This window comes from Arachis ipaensis, chromosome B08 (genome assembly GCF_000816755.2).
Source record: "Arachis ipaensis cultivar K30076 chromosome B08, Araip1.1, whole genome shotgun sequence".
Classification (NCBI taxonomy): domain Eukaryota; kingdom Viridiplantae; phylum Streptophyta; class Magnoliopsida; order Fabales; family Fabaceae; genus Arachis; species Arachis ipaensis.
The window spans coordinates 15,244,572-15,261,948 of record NC_029792.2 but is presented as its reverse complement, the minus strand read 5'-3'; the positions used below and the strand labels follow the sequence as shown (position 1 = coordinate 15,261,948).

At 33.6% G+C, this 17,377-nt stretch overlaps 1 protein-coding gene across 1 annotated transcript; it reads right to left on the bottom strand.

The window, feature by feature from the left end:
• LOC107610595 (probable terpene synthase 2) lies at positions 10,342-14,928 on the bottom strand. The gene is made up of 7 exons (XM_021108975.1): positions 14,097-14,928; positions 13,660-13,932; positions 12,921-13,303; positions 11,510-11,728; positions 11,221-11,362; positions 10,857-11,105; positions 10,342-10,732 (listed from the first exon to the last, which is right to left on the bottom strand). The coding sequence occupies exons 1-7, from the start codon at positions 14,235-14,237 to the stop codon at positions 10,433-10,435; spliced, it is 1,707 nt and encodes a 568-aa protein (XP_020964634.1). The 5' UTR covers positions 14,238-14,928; the 3' UTR covers positions 10,342-10,432.

Here is a 17,377-nt window from a genome sequence, read left to right as displayed (position 1 = left end):
TGGTTCTTGGGCTTGTTGCTGTTGTTCTTTTGCAGGGCTGTTGCATTAAATAGAAAATAGTTTAATAACACCCATTAAAATTAATAAAAAAGAATTTTTATGTGAAACTTACTCTTCATTAGAAACTTCATACACATAGTCATCTTTGAATAAGTCTTCAATTATAGAACTCGTAAGAGACACTGTAACACCCTGTTTTTCAGCTTCTTGAGGGCAGCTGTAATATGCAGAAGAGAGTCCAAAGACAAGAACACATTGAATTCATTTCTGGTTTCAACTGAACTGTAATTAAACCATGTATAAGTAGTAAACATTAAACAAGATTCATGTGGTGAATAAATATTTATTAACTTACTCATTATTAGAAGTTTGTTGTGTTTCCTCTTGTGGAGGGACATAGATGAAGTCATCCTTCATCAACTCTTCCTGAACTGAACTTGGTAGAGACAATGCAAGAGGAGGTCTAAGGAATGTAAACAAGGATAAAGTTAATATTGAATAATTAGAATTTATTTTGAAAAATAGGAATTTACACATTGAAAAACTCACACTTCCAAAGGTTGAGAACGAGTTTGTTGTTGAAACTCAACGATTTGTATGTCAGAATCAGGTGTAGTTCTAGTGACATTTAAACACAATTTTCTTGTGATTAATTAAACAAAAATTATTACCTAAATCTAAAAGAGTAATATAAATATTTTTAACTTACACTGGTGGAGTTTTAAGAGTCTTTCTTGGGAAGATTTTTTTTTTTCTAAAATATTTGACCGTGCTTTCCGAGGTATTTATCCTAAAAAAAGATAACAAATTAAAATTAGAAACCAAGATTAAAAGCAGAGGTCTAGAAACACATTAAATTTGTTTTTGGGCAACCACTGTAATAGTTGCTCACTATCCACATTTACAGTCGGCACTCTAAGCAAGATAAATAAATATTAGTAATTGAATTTAGAGGAATTAGAAAAGTTTGTAGCAAAAGTAAGCAAAGTAAGAAAAAGAATTCGGGATAATAAACTGAATCTTACGTCTGAGAGAATTCATTTTGTGTCTGTAGAGAGTCAAACTGATCCGGAGCAATGTTTGTTGACTGAGCTCCATCATTTCTTTTCTTTGATCTTTTTTCTCTTATCATCACCAATGCTCGTTTTCTTTTTTCGGCAGCATTGTCTTTTGCTTGTTCAGTTCTGAAAGTTCATAAAATAAGAATCAAGGAACCTAAAATGTAAGTATTATCAATAAAAGAAAATATGATTCGAGAAACTTAATCCTTGTCAGATTGGGTTGGTGTTTTTGCCACCCTTTCTGGTTATTTTCTTTTTATTACGGGTGTTTTCTCAATTTCATTTTCTCTGTAAAACAGATAAACACATTGAATTTATACCGAAGACATGACACTAACAATGAAGTCAACCAAACTCACAGATACCACCGAACCAAAATAAATTAAAGTGCTAAACCGAAACTTAGAAGCCCACCGAACCGAAAATAAATATATATGCAATCAACAAAATGTCTCACAAAAATTATGCAATACTTACTCGTTTTCAGATTCACTTGTGCTCTCTGAATCTATAGGCACATGCTTTATTTTTTTGGTTTGTTTTTTAACCACCTTCAGTGGTTGTTTTCTTTTCTTTGTTGTGTTTTTTTTATTTCTTCTTCTCTGCAATACATAAGAACAAGCGCATAAGAACAAATTAAAGCAAATACAAATTAAATGAAATTGATATAAAAATTAAACTTATTGGCTTTCGGATTTAGATTCGGAAAGCCTTTCCTCTTCTGAAGAAGAATCCATCTCAACAATTTTCTTTTTTATTTTCTTTCCTTTTTCTTTTTTGTCCAAGTTACTTATTTTTGTTTTTTCTTTCTTTTTTTGCTTTCTGTACAGAAGTCCTTAAAATAGAAACAAGGTCTCAATTATTTAATCATCAAATAACAAATTAACAATCCGGTGAACCGAATGAAGAAATCCTACCGAACCGAAAAATATTCATATGGTGAATAGTACATGACAACTATTTATTCATCAAGAAAAATGTTTCTTAATGTAGAAACATTCAAATGAACAAACTAACAATTACAAGTAGGACAAATAAATTAATTATAACCTAAAACAGAAGTTTATTTAGTTAGTAGAGTATTTTAAAAGCATTTTAAAGCAAATTTTTTGGAAAATTTAGTAGAGCATTTACCAATGGTTGTGTTGTTTCAGATGAAATCCATTCAATGATCATTTTCCTTGTCCAATGGGTCACCCATGATGCAGGGGAAGCATCAGGTGCAAACAGGCGGGGGAACTTCGTTTCATGGAAGTATATTAACATTAATACAAAAATACAGCCATCAATAGACTATTTCTTCCCCTTTCTCTTGTTTTCAACTCCTTTCATTAAGAAGTTGAGAACATGCTTTGCCAATCCCATTCCCTAATGTTATCCACATGAAAGATCGGTGGCTTATGGATTGAGGAGGCCACACTTACCGTTGTGGGGAGCAAGAAGCACTTTTGTATAAAGACAACAAAAGTCCTCTTGAATTTTTTCCGGTTCTCCTCCCCTTCTACACTCATATCCAGCACATTCCTTGTCTGCTGGATTCAACTTGTTGTAATCAACCTTTTCAAGAAAAAGATTCCCTACAATATTTTAATAGCAAAAATCAGACAAAAATGGCCAGTTTAATTTTTCGAACACCAATGAATTAAAAATAAGCAGTAAGTGGAAAATGTATTACCTCCGTTGGTTATGCTGAGGGCAGATGCTACTTTCCGAGGAGTTATGTATATTCTCCCATGTAGAGTTTTCAGGCATCCTCTCTCTTCATCAAACCGATCAAGCAATTCTATCAACAGTGTATTAGAGACGTTCATTTCTGGCACATGTGCCAGGGCACCAAATCCCATTTCTTTCATAATATCTTTCTTTTCTTGACTCATTTTCCTGTACATTGTTGCTATTGCCTTTGTTTGGCATCTGCAATAGTGAGTTTTCTGCAAGTTTTTAAACAAAATGTGATGATATATTTATAATACAAAATAGATATTATTCGAATGAAAGTGGATAAATATATTTAATCTACTTACGTTATAATGTGCCTTCTCCTTCATTGTTGCCATTTTCTTGTTGTGTTTTGCTGTAATAAAAAATTTGTGTCAATACTTCAATATATCAACAAGCACAAGCATATATATGTTAAATAAGTCAATTAAAATGCCACAACCCACCTAACCAAAAATCGTTCACTCACAGAACCAAAATTACAAAGGCTACCGAACCGAAAAATGTTCATGTGGTTAATAAATGATGATCAACTTTCAATCAACAAGAATACTATTACAGTAGTATGGCTTATCAAAGTGAAAGAGTTGTCTCTAATGTGAATTGTCCTAAACAAAACTCATTCAATACATCAACAACCACAAGCATGTGTATGTTAAACAAGTCAATTAAAATGCCACAACCCATCGAACTGAAAATCGTTCACTCACAGAACCAAAATCACAAAGGGTACCGAACTAAAAAATGTATATAACTATTCACACAAATAAGAACAACCACATATATCTTAATAAAATATAATGAGACAATTTTACAGTAGTATGGCTTATCAAAGTGAAAGAGTTGTCTCTAATGTCGATTGTCCTAAACAAAACTCATTCAATACATCAACAACCACAAGTATGTATATCTTAATCAAGTTAATTAATATGTCACAACCCACCGAATCGAAAATCCTTCATGCACAAAACCAAAATCCAAAGGCCACCGAACCGAAAAACGTTCATGTGGTTAGTATATAAATCATTATCAAAATTTTCAATCAACAAGAATAGTGTTCTTCAATGCAAAAGAAGTACTGAAGATAATAACAGAGCTCTAGTTAAACTATTCACACCAATAAGAACAAGCACATATATCTTAAAGCCCTAGTTATACTGTAAAAATCATTCACAATAGTTCAATCTACTAAACGAAGCAAATCAAACCAGTAAAACTAAAATGAAACTAGGCGAAATGCGACATTGCAAGATTTTAAATGAACAGTAGTTTTCTCATACATTTTGTAGTCTTTGTTGCTGTTTTTGTTTGTTTCTGGTTGTTGCTTGCAAAATCTTCTTCCGATTCCTTTGCAGTAGTAGTTTCCGCAAAGAATGTGATTGAAGTTTGAGTAATGTTCAGAGAGATTCGAAGAGAATGAGTGTTTTGGTGTATTGGTTTCGTGTTGAAGATGTAACGTTCTTTCATAATGAAGCGCGAATGAAAAACGAGAGGTTTTTTGTGTCTGGCGCGTGTTTCTCACTCTCCATTTAATGCAGCTGAATCAATTTGATCTTGGGCCAATTTGGTTATATGGTTATATAGATGTGTAGCAGGCCTGTTTATTTATTACATAAAAAATATCTTTTTAAAAAAAATTTTTAAAAAAAGATGCAAATTACAACTTCTTAAAAAAGATGTTTTTTTTTTTTACTTTTCTAGCACTTTTACTTTTACTACTAGAAATTTATTAAACACACTAAAAAATAAAAAAAAAAAGATCTTTTACATTGAAAAAAGATCTTTTTTTTACCAAGATAATGACACCCAAACAAGCACTTAACCAGCAAAAAAAAATGAGTAATTTCACACTATTATATAATCTCACACCATTAAAAAACTAATGATGACTAATTGATGACTATAAATCACAAAATCTGCTAGTCTCCTAGCACTCCTCTTTTAATATTTACTCTATACGAATAACTGAGTTGATGATTAATTTTTACGACTATGATACGTGTACACTAAAATTAGCCACCAAAACAAGTCATCAATATAAAATACATGTTAAAATATAAATACGCATTTTTGTAATTTTTAACATGATTATCATAAATTAGTTTCCTTTCCTGAATTAATCTCATCATCAATAACTCTGCAATTTTCAATCAGTTATATCTCATTCAAAATTTTAACATTCATATGAATCTTGGTTCCCGAATATTTATGATGAATACCTACCTCATCACGTGTTTGTTATACAGTTATAGTTCCAACTCTTTTTTTTTTTCTCATCAATTACAGATAAAATAGGTACCCCAAGTCACCAATTCAACAAGCTAAGGGAAATAATTACGTTGTGCCAGGGTAGTGTATATGAGAATAATCAGTAAAGGAATGTAGTGTAGTCATTATTATATTTGATTCAACCTTACATAAATTTTAACTAAACCTTTAATTTCATTGGTTTAGTTTTCATAATCTTGTCCGAAAACATGGTCTTCGCAGCTCAAGCTTTACAGAAAATTCAATCTCAATGAAGTTAGATGGAGACAACTTTTTACAATGGAAGGATAAATAAATCCACCATTGAAGGACATGATCTTGTAAAACACATAACTATAACGGTTAAACTAAGTGGCATTGTGAATCCTGAATATTCGAAGTGAAAATAACAAGAGTTAGTGGACCTAGTATTAACAGATTGTATATTCACATGGTTCAAAGGTCAGTCATGTAGTCGCATAGATAGAGTTCTGGTTAGTTTGGAGTGGTTAGAAAAATTTTTTGAAACAAGGCTACGAGGAGGACCAAGAGGATTGTCAGACCATTGTCCAATGATTATGGATGTCACAAGGTAGGGAGGGGGATTTGAGACCTTTTCGGAGTCTAGATTCATGGTTTACTCATGATGGGTTCTTGAGGATGGTAAAGGAGGAGTGGAGGAGCTTAGGTGAGGTTCAATTCTTGGACAAGTTAAAGGCTTTGACGGTTCCGTTGGACAGATGGTATAGAGAGAATTTTGGAGATCTGGACTTGATGATTAATAAGTTTGAGGAGGAGTTCAATAAAGTAGACGATATGGTGAGCAACGGAGTGTATGATGAAACATTGGAAGCAAGAAGAAAGGCGCTTGCAAGCTCTTGTAAAAAATGGTATATCAGGAAGGAGATACATTGGAAGTAGATGTCACGATCCAGGCATGCTAAGGAGATTGACAAAAATACTCGATATTTCCACAATATAGCCTCGGCACGGAGGAGGAACAATCGGATTGATGCCTTGAGGATTCATGAAAATCAATCCCGGATTAAGGTTGCCATAAGAGATATTTCTATAAAGACTTGTACCATCAGGAGACTTCACCTAATATAGGGTTTCGGGATGGGCTAGTAAGGCAGATAATAGAGGAAGAAGCAACAGAACTGGAGTTGATGCCAACAGTTGAGGAAATAAAAAATGCATTGTGGGATTGTGAGTCAACAAAAGCACCAGAAAGTGATGGGTATAACATGAATTTCATTAAGAAGTGTTGGGCAGAAGTTGGGAGGGAATTCATTGAAGTAGTGATGGCTTTCTTCCAGTCAGCTGTGCTACTTAGTGATTCGAATGTCACTTGGGTGGCGTTGGCGCCGAAATTTATTGGAGCGACAGAAACCAAAGACCTTTGGTAGATTAGTATGGTGGGTTATATGTATAAGGTCATTTCTAAGGTATTGGTTCGGAGGATGCGGAATGTTATGCCAGGTTTAGTAGGAGAGACGCAGAGTGCTTTTGTGCAGGGTAGGAAAATACATGATGGGGCTTTGATTGCCTGTGAAATTGTGCAATGGCTAAAGTCAAGGAAAAGAAGCTCAATGATAATATAACTGGATTTTCAAAAGGCTTATGATAGGGTCAAATAGAGTTTTGTGGATTTAGTTTTACAGAAGATGGGTTTTGGCCATAGGTGGAGGGGGTGGATCAAAGAGTGTGTATGCTCTGCATCTATGTCGGTTCTTATAAATGGTTCTCCCTCTAAGCCCTTCAAAATGGAAAGGGGCCTCCAACAAGGAGATCCATTGTCTCCCTTTCTGTTTGTGCTAGTTGTTGATGTTCTACATAGAATGATCAGGGAGGTGGTGAGGAATGGGTGCATCTCTCCGTTATTGGTTGGACGGGATAACATTGAGTTGTCGCACTTGTAGTTTGTGGATGATACTATACTTTTCTGTCCTACAGAGGAAGAGACTATCAGGAAATACAAGTGTTTATTGCACTATTTTGAGATGATGTCTGAGTTGAGTATTAATTTTGAGAAGTCTAGTTTTATTCCGGTTAATTGTGAACAGCGTTGGGTGCGTAAGATGTGTCATTTGCTGGGATGTAAGGAGGCCTCTTTACCAGTCTGATATCTTGGCATTTCTCTAGGAGCGAATCCGATGCTGGTTAAGACATGGAAACTAGTTATTGATAAGGTGGAAGAAAGGCTGAGTCTGTGGAAAGCAAAGTCCCTCAATAAAGCGGATAAGTTGGGTCTCATTAAATATATTCTAAATAGCTTGTCTATATACCATCTTAACTTGTACAAGATGCCAAAGGCAGTAGCGGAGAGGTTGATCTCTCTACAACGATGATTCTTGTGGAGTAAAGAGGATGGGAGGATCGGGATGCCACTAGTGAGATGGAAAGTAGTGATGGCTCCAAAAAAGGCAGGTGGATTTGGAGTTAGTGATGCGGTGATTTGGAATACAACTCTATTATTTAAGTAGTGGTGGAGGTTTTAGAAAGAGGATTCTCCCTTATGGAAGAAAGTTGTATGCTCCTGTAATAGCATGAATCCTTCTGAGATGCTGTGTGGTCAGCCTATTCCTACAAGAGGGGTCCTTGGAAGGATATTTGTCAGCTACAAATCAAAGTGTCACAAATCAGAGAGAAGATGGTCAGAGGCTTGTCAATGGATATAGGGAATGGTAGAACAATTTGGTTTTGAGAGGATGTCTGGTTAACTAGTGATGTCTTGAAAGATATGTTTCCAAGACTTTCTTGGTCTCAAACCTTAAAGGATCTGTTATAGAGGACTGTGGGTTTTGGGATGGGCTAGAGTGGATATGGAGTTTCTAATGGAGGAGGGAGTTATTTCAATGGGAGCTAGAACATTTAAACCAACTTTATGAGATCTTAGAGTCAGTTAATCTAACACCTGAGAAAGAGGACAGGGTGGTCTAGAAATATGATAGAACTAGTATTTATTCCACTAGCTCCTTTGTGTAGGTGTTGCGGGAAGCAGTTCTTCCGGAGGAAATAATAAGCTATAGCTTCACTAGTGTTATTTGGAGGGGTTTCGTCCCACCAAGGATCGAGTTGTTTTCTTGGTTTGTTTTGGTTGAGAGGGTGAATACTAAGGAAAGACTATGTAGATTAGGTGTCATTGACTAGAATGATAATATGTGTGTCCTATGCTGAAATTTGTGGAGTCTACTTTTCATTTGTTTGTTGGTTGTGAGCTTATTTGGCAGGTGTGGTGTGCTTGGCTGTTCGCTCTTGGAAGGATATGGACCATGCTTGGTACACTAAAGCAACGCTTTGAGACTTGGACGAATGCCTCAGTAAGAAAGAATGAGAGGAAGAGGTGGTTGATTGGCTTCTTTGTTGTTATCTGGACAATTTGGCTAGAAAGGAATGATAAAGTCTTCAATAATCAAGGCTCAAGTGTAGTAGAAATTATAAACAGGTCCTTTATGCTCGCCGATGAGTGGATTGGTGGTGCACCATTTGGTTGTTGATGGCAATGCCGAAGATGACTCTGGGTTGATTTGCACTTTGATTGTTAGATGATGGTTTATACTTTGAGTTGTCACTTTTTGTTTCCTGGTACTCTTTTTGCTCCCCCTATGGTGTTGAGTGCTTTTTACTTCAAAAAAAAAAAAAAACAAGATGCTTTATTCAAATCATGGTTGTTGGCCTTGACGACAAATCCTTCCACCACAAGAATGGTTGTATGCCTTTTCACTTTTCCGATTTGGAAGAGGTTAGAGGCAAATTTTTCCCCTATCATGTCAAGACAATTGATTTGTTAATCTCGGTATGAGAACAAGTTAGTGAAGATGATCATGTTAATACAATTTTTCATGGATTAATTATAGAATATGGATCTTTGATTATTGTTGTGCTGTCAAGACCAATGAGTATAACAGTTGCAGAATTAGAGGCATTGCTTCTTGCTCGTGAAAGCATGCTAGAAAGATTTGGAAACCAGATCAATTTGTTCAGATATATGTGGCTCAATATAGTCATCGAAGTGGCTTCTGGGGAAATTTAAGAGGTAGTCTTGGAGGAAATAGAGGCAGAATAGGAGGAAGAATGAAAAGAGGAGGTTATAGCAAATGATATGGTGATGGCGGAGGTGTCAAATGTCAATGGATCATAAATTCATAATTCACTCCAAATTGATTGTGAATCAGCATAGTGAAGGAAAGTATCCTGCCAAATGCTAGGAGCAAATTAAGTTTGCACAAGGTCGCTCATGAACAGAACTATTATTGTCCAGAACAGCAACAAATCCTCTGCCTCAGTTGTCGATTCTGATATGGTTTGGCGCAAGACCGTATCTAAGTCGTACAAGAATCGCTTCTATGGGTTGGGGTCGTTCTTTGCCAGCAACCTCTACACTTTCACATTGAGGAATTCGTCCGCCTCTATCACCAGCCCTGCCGATCCCAAGGATAACAACATCGATTTGAGGGAGCATGTGTAGAATCTCACCCAGAACCTTCACCAATAAGGTCAGCAACTACAGCAGGCTGAAGAGAGGTATAACGAGATCCCCGCACGTATGTTAGACAAGATTCCTTTAGGCTGGAGTTTATATTAGCCAATAGCTGTAGCGGATTCAGTGGATGGAGCAACAGATGATAATATACTAGGAACAAATACGCACTGGTGGCAGTGGCACTGTTGAAGGGGTGCCGACATCACCGCTAGACCGCCGCCTCAGCAAGACCAGCGGAATGACAACGACAACAACAACAACAACTATTAGGATGTAGTTCTTATTAGGGTTTTCTTTTACTTTATTTGATTATATCTTATTTATTTGATTTTTTATTCTGTACGTACACTTTATATTTCACATTTTATATATAACTGACTGTATTTATTAAAATCTTTATTTGATTGTCATTAATTAAGATTTGACTACTAATTGTGTTAAAAAAATTTAAAAAATTTAAAAATTATTTAAACTTACCATTAAATTCACTGGGGTAAAATCAAACGATACGCAGGCTCCAAATTTTGGCGCCAAAATTACCAACTCCTATTTTGTCACACTCTTTGCAGAATTTGCTAGTAATTACCGTCGAATTTAGTAATTCGATAGTAAATAGTTATTGGTGAAGATATTACCGTCGACTTAAATTCGACGATAATAAATTTATCGGTGAATTATTTCTGTAATTTTGCCAATAAATTCAATGGTATTCAGCTTATTTTTTAGTGAAAAATTATTAAAAAAATTATTTAATACATTTTATTCGAATTTCAGTGACATGAAGTCATGANNNNCAGATAATTATTATATAATTATTCAATATACAAGATTTAGGACGACTACTATATATATAGCCTCACGCCCTCACCCCTATTTCAAATACATCTTCAGCAGCATTTTGTGTATAATTTATAAAACTCTAGTAGATAGTGATGGGATCTAAAAGTAGCTCAGAAACACGTTCTTTCATAAACTCTCCGTTTGTGAATCTGTCTTGAAAATTTGCATATGTAAACTCAGATATACGTCCCAAATTAACAATACATTCAAGCACTGCCTTTGGAATATCATTATTTGGATTGAGGCACACTTCATTTATATCCTTCCAAAAATCTTTGATTTCCTTTTGAATGAGTTTGTTTGTCTCTTCTTGTGAAATTCCATATTGTTTCATGCAGCATTCAACTGCTGAAGCAACATGATCTCTTTCCCGCTCAAACTACAAATAAATTAACCAAATCCAAAATTATAGCTTGTAAAACAATTAATGATTTAGAAATTTTAATGATAAATTTGATAGAAAAAAGGATATGATATATTATTATTAGTGAGAAATAATTAACCTTATGTGAAGCCAGATCATCCTTGAGTCTGCCAACAAGTGATACAGCTTTTATGATTGTTGTTGGATCGCTAAAAATCCAATCAAAGACTTCTTTGGTTGCAAATTCACCAAGACCAACAAATGCTACTATGTGAAGTGGCAATGCAGAAGATATAGCTCCATTAACCTTGTATTCATCATATGTTGGAACATAATCCTCATTGCACCATTTTGCTTCCAACAAGTATGCTTCTGCCAAATTTAGAAACTGCAAGTATATACCACGATTATAATGATGATTAATTAACTAAAGTGGAGGTTATTACTAAAGCATTATTTTTTTTTCACTATGGATAGAAAATTAGCACTAGCTTTAAACCTACCGCTTGTTTAACATTTTTCAATACTAGGGTTGATTTTTTCGCATCTACTAGTGCTGATTCAATTTCATCCACAACTTCTGAAATTGCGTTAAAGACCACTTTGAAACATGTTGGAAGAGATTTGATCGGATTAATATTCCATCTGAAAATCAAAATAACATAAGAAAGTTAATAAGTTTTGTTGTCGTTTGAGGATTGCTAATATAAATTAGAATTTCAGCATATAAGAAATTTTTTTAAGTCATTTTTTTATTAAGTGAAGATAACTTTTTTTTCCTTTTTGGTTTACCTTTTGATTGCCTCTGTGAAGAGCTCAAGTTCTTCCACTGTGCCATAAGCATCATAAGTATCATCAAGAAGACACATACATGCAGTCATTTTGCCCACAATCCTTCTATGAGTGCTATGTTTAGGCTCTGAAGACATAGAAAATGGCCAAAGGTATGCCTCAACCACCCTTTCTCTAGCATAAGGAACTTTAGTTGCAAAATCTGATTTTTTCCACCACCTGTAATTAATAATATAATAATGATTCAATGTTAAGTCATAATGTTGGTTGATAGAAAATGGGTTCATGCTGATTTTTATTTTTTAATTATTATATTTCATCTATTTTTTACCTTTTATTTTGTCAATTCCATTGATTACCTTTTAAACCTTTTTTTTGTCATTACACTACTCACACCACTCACATGATGAGGTTTCTAAACCATATTATTCCAGTCTTAACTAAAATTGAAACTTGGTGTAGCTTTATAAAAGACAATCAACTCTGCTGTTTAATTAAGGCCATAGTTACTTTTCACCTATATATATATATTATTGGGTATAGACCATTTTTCACTTTTTATTTTTATTTTTTTGGTATTTTTTTCACCTTCTATATTTGCATGGTATCTCTAACATAAGTTTTCTAGTATTTTTGTTTTGGTTTTTTATTTTTTAGGCATTGGTCTAGCTAGCAGAACGAGGGTTCGGACCCCTTTTTCTTCTCCTCCCTGGACGCAAGCTTTCAGCGTCACGTTGCTGAAATGAGGGAGATGCAATGCGTGGGTTCATTTAATAGGTCGGTTCGGTTGGACCGATGGTCCGATTTGGATCCGGTTCAACCGGTTCGGTCCATTCTTGGACCGATTTTCTCAAAATTAGTGTCAAAATTTTCGTTTTGATGAGCTCTATCCTAATTTGATATAATATTCACATTTCTAATCCTCCTTATTAAAAACTAATTTATTGACTAATTATTTACTAATTTAACCGGGGTTTACATTAAACATATTTAGTACATGTTTATTAGTAACATTCTTGCTATTATGATTCCATCTCATATATATATTCTCTTAAATGAATTATCTAAAATATTTTTAGTCATGTTTAACGTTAGCATAATAACATCTATTTATGTATACATTTTAAGATATCATGATTAATAAAATTTATTTATAATTTTATGTTATAGTTTTTGTATTTTTATTCTCAATTTTTTTTTATTTTTTTTTAATTATCTCTATATACAAACAACTAAAGAAAATTTTAAAATTACGCCATAAAGCACCATTTTCTAAAAAAGTATTAGTAAACAAATAGATAACAAATGTAGGAGTATTTATCATAACCAAAAAAAAGAGAGAAAGATAAAAAATACTACTACTTGGTTATATACTCATATGTAAAGTTAAGTCACTTAATTAAATACGTACCTGGTAATATTTCCAAGTTCTTTTTGATGCATTTTCTGTAAAACATTAAAATCTAATTTTGCAAAAGTTAAAAGAACTTTGTTGTGAGAAGGATCCTCTTCATAGAAAGACATATAACATCTTGCCTCTATTCTTGCAACTCCCTTGTGAAAAGGTAGCATTAAACTCTGATCAATTTGCTTAGCAAGATATGTGCTCAACTTATTATTGGTGATCATGGACTTGAGGTTAGTGTATGTAAAATCACGTGCTTCATCTAATAAATCTTCTCCATGAACACTTAATTGTGCTGCTTCATATAAGTTCCATAATCCCTGAACATCTTCGGTAATGGTCTCATTGAACTTTCCTTTATTGTTCTTGAATTTGTTGAATATATCTATGTAAATTAATCACAAACATTATTATATATCTGTGTAACATAGGTAGTGTATAATATAAATAGAAGCTAGTAGTATTATGATATCACTTTTTTCAAAAAAATTAAATTAATAAAAAATATATAAATGATCATATTTTTAATATATTTTCGTTATTTTTTTTAATTTACATAAATTTTTAGATACATATTTTTTTTTACTTGACTTATGCTAAAAAAAATTTTTACTCAATAGGAGATTGAAGTCTAAATCTTTAAGTTATAGAAGTTACACTACTAAAAAAATTATTTTTATTGGTCGTTTATTTCGTTTTTAACGACAATAAAAATAATCGCTAATATATTTACTAACAATTAGATATTAGTCGTCTTAAGTTTTTGTCTAAGCAAACGAAAGAGTAATCCAAAGTGTAAGTCACCTTCTTCTATGTTGAGTGTATTGTTGATGAAAATATTTTGAATTTGTTCTAATGCTTCATTAATCTCACGTTCAAAATGATAAGATATACTCAATCGTTGCATTGAGTCGATAATATTTAATTTTTGTGAGATATTGGTTGAAGATAGAAAAATCTTCTTCACTTCCTCTTTACATATTTCAATTTGTTGCGTCATGTTTTCATTCGCTGCATCCTGCAATAGTTTACATGAATCAAAATGTCCATGTGGATCAAATATAACTCAAATTTTTACTTAAAATGATGGTTAATTAGGATACTTTTTATATTGCTTTTATCCTCCAATTTATCTCATCATACATGTATGTATATGTGCATATACAAAATTAAATAACATACGACGGATTCAGAATCAGCATATTTGAGGAAAGTATCGTGCCAAATGCTAGGAGGAAAATTTGCAGTGTGTCGCTTTGAGTTAGAAGGGGCATGTTGAGTGGAAGTCATCGCTGGAACCGAAGCTGATGAAAAAATAGACATGGTGGTGCTTTTGATATGTATGGCATGCACTTGATAATGGACGATTTTAATTGGATGATGTATGTGGTGAATATAAGGATAACAAATGAGCGCCGGTGTAATTTTTAAATCTTTTTCCTTTTTCTATTGACAGGGTCCAGGTAAAAAATGACCCGACCCGAACCGGATAACACTCCAACCCAACAGGATCCTACTCTAGACGCCCTATGTGTTCTTCGAAGGTCAGAGAAGACGATTCAGGTGTCATCGCCGCCCCTCGGTGCCTTCGATCAACATCTCCGTCGCTGCTCCGTCCAGTCCTTCTCCGTCCTCCATCGCGTTTTCCAGGATCATCTCCTCCGTGATGGTGCCCGCAACGGTGATGTTGTCGGCGACCATTTTCTTCCACAGTCACAGTATTCTTTGTTGTTGCTCCATTAATGGCTTTTTCAGTTTTTTGTGGATCCTATTGGCATTGCATTTCCCCTTTTACCATCGCAGTAAACTTCCCACACTTACGGCGTTTCACATTCTAATTACACATTACTGCATAACAGCCATCTATCCTCACTTAATCCGCTCGCCACGCGTCATCCCGTCAATGGCAAATCAACCCCTTAGTCACGCTTAGGCATCCATTGTTGGGCTACCACAGAGAGTATGATTCATGTAACGAGAGATGAGTTAATTGATGAGAATGGTGATGAGGTTGGCATGTAGGAATTGTATTTCTGGTTTCGAGTTAGAGAGCCGAGGTTAAAATTAAGGTGAATTTTCTGGTGTAAAAAAGGTTGTTGTTTCTACACGTTGTAGAAAGCTGCTGGCAATGTGAGATGAGGACAAGTGAGATGAGGACAAGTATCTATTAAAAGACAAATTTTGTACTGTGTTGCAAGTTGGGCAAAAAATATGTCCTATGAAATTTTCGTTGAGTGATAATATGATTAATTAAGGATTTTTTTGTAAGGGGCTTTGATGTGGGTTTAGAAAAAAATGTGTGTTTATAGTAGATTTATTGTTTAATGTTAATATTATTTTGGGCCATATATTATTCACTCTAAATGAATTTTAATGGGAATGCCTAACATGGACTTGTTTTATGTCCAAAAAAATATTATATATGTTGTTATGATATTCTATTGGTCTCTATAGTTTTGCGAAATTTTCAATTAGGTTCCTATACTTTTTTTTTCCTTTTAATTGAATTTTTGCACCAATTTTTTTTTTAATTGGGTCTCTACACTTTTTTTTCTTTTTATTTAAGTTCCTATACTAATTTTTTTTTTAGTTGGGTCCCTATAAAATTAAGCCAATTACTGCTAAAAGGGACTTAATTGAAAAAAAATTAGTGCAGGGACCCAATTAAAAACAATATATATATAGAAACCTAATTGAAAATTTCACGAAACTATAGGAACCAATAGAGTAATTAAACCTTATGATAATTATATTTTTTAATAGTAAATTATTTTTGAATTCATAAATTTGACTAATATTGTTGTAAAAGAAATAGTAACTAAAATAATCTTAATTATTTTAAGTACTTAATGTAGTGGCATCATAATAGGGACTAAAGTTAGTTTTTCCTAATGGAGAAGAGAGAGATACTTTGAGTTTCTATTTACTATTCATGACGCAAAAACTTATGTGAAGTTACTTTTTATGACAGGTGGGTCATAATTAGGAACTGAGATGAGTTCTCTACTAGAGATTCTCTCTCTCTCTCTCTCTCTCTCTCTCTCTCTCTTTCTCTCTCTCTCTCCATATATATAACTCCCTCTTGTTGCTACTGGCTCTCTATGTTTCTCCCTCTTTGTATATCTCTCACAGTCTTCCTGACTCCCTCTCTCTCCCATCTCTGCTCATGTCTCAATTGCTTCCCCCGTATTGCTCTACTTATCTCTCTATGCCTCTCTATGTAGCCTCATCTCTATCTCCAAAACTCTCTTTGTCCCTTTGCCGAATCTCTCTCTCTTCCCCCTCTTTGCTACTATGTCAATCCCTCTCTCTTGCCGGTGCTGGATCTGTCTATTTACCTCTGTGTAACCCTCACACAATCTTTAGGACTCTCCTTTTGTCCCATCTTTCTCTCCGTCTCTCCTTTTCTATTGCTCTGCCTATCCATGTCTCTCCTCTCTTCTCTGTATCTAGCTCAATTTCTGTGTCATAATCTATCTCTAATAATAAGAATCATAACAATCATAACAATGATAATAACGATAATATCAACAATTTCTGTCTTTTTTTTATCTTTATTGCTCTCTGTATTTGTCTCCCGCTCTCTTTCTCTATCCCTCTCCCGCTATGTGTCTTTGTATTCTCCTACACGTGCCTATCGCTCCTTCTCTCCGTCTCAATCCTAATAATAAAAATGATAATTATCACAATAATTTTAATGATAAGAATAATAACGATGAACCTAATAATATTAGGAAAAGTATAGGTAAACAATGAAAATATTAAACAATGTAAACAATAGATATATCGGATGTTCATTTTACTAGTGTACGGATGGTTATTTTAATATTAAAATTTAGAGGGTTAATTTGAAGGTGTAGTGTGTTTTTATTTGATTGGTGGTTGTTCATATTATTCAACAAAGTCATTGTCCCCCTAGCATTCCCCATAATATTAATACGCTAACACTAACCCTAGACGTTAGTAATTTTTTATTTTTTGAAAATAATAATGTTTTATTTTTTCTTTTGCGACATAATTAATATTCAACCGATTATCGGAAAGCAGTTTTTGCATTTAAATCACATTAAATACATCTCCTCATCTGCTTACATATAGTTGTAAGTTCTCATCTACTATTTAACACTCATGATGTTTTTTCTTTTTTTTTTGGGTAGATGATTGTCTTATTTTCTTCCACTCTTATAAAGATCCAAATAATATTGTGTTTTATTTTTTCAATCATTTTGTTTAAGTTATGATTTCTGTATTTTCAAACATCACTCTTTAAGATATTATATCATTCTATTATCTTATTTAGGAGTATCTACTTATTTGTCAGTATTCGAAAAATATATGACAGTGTTTATTAATTTTTTTCAGTAGAAAAGCAATAATAAAAATTATTAATAATGTTGGTTAAATAATTAAAAAGTTAAGAATAATTTGGTTCATGAAAATTAAAAAATAAAATTACTATTCTC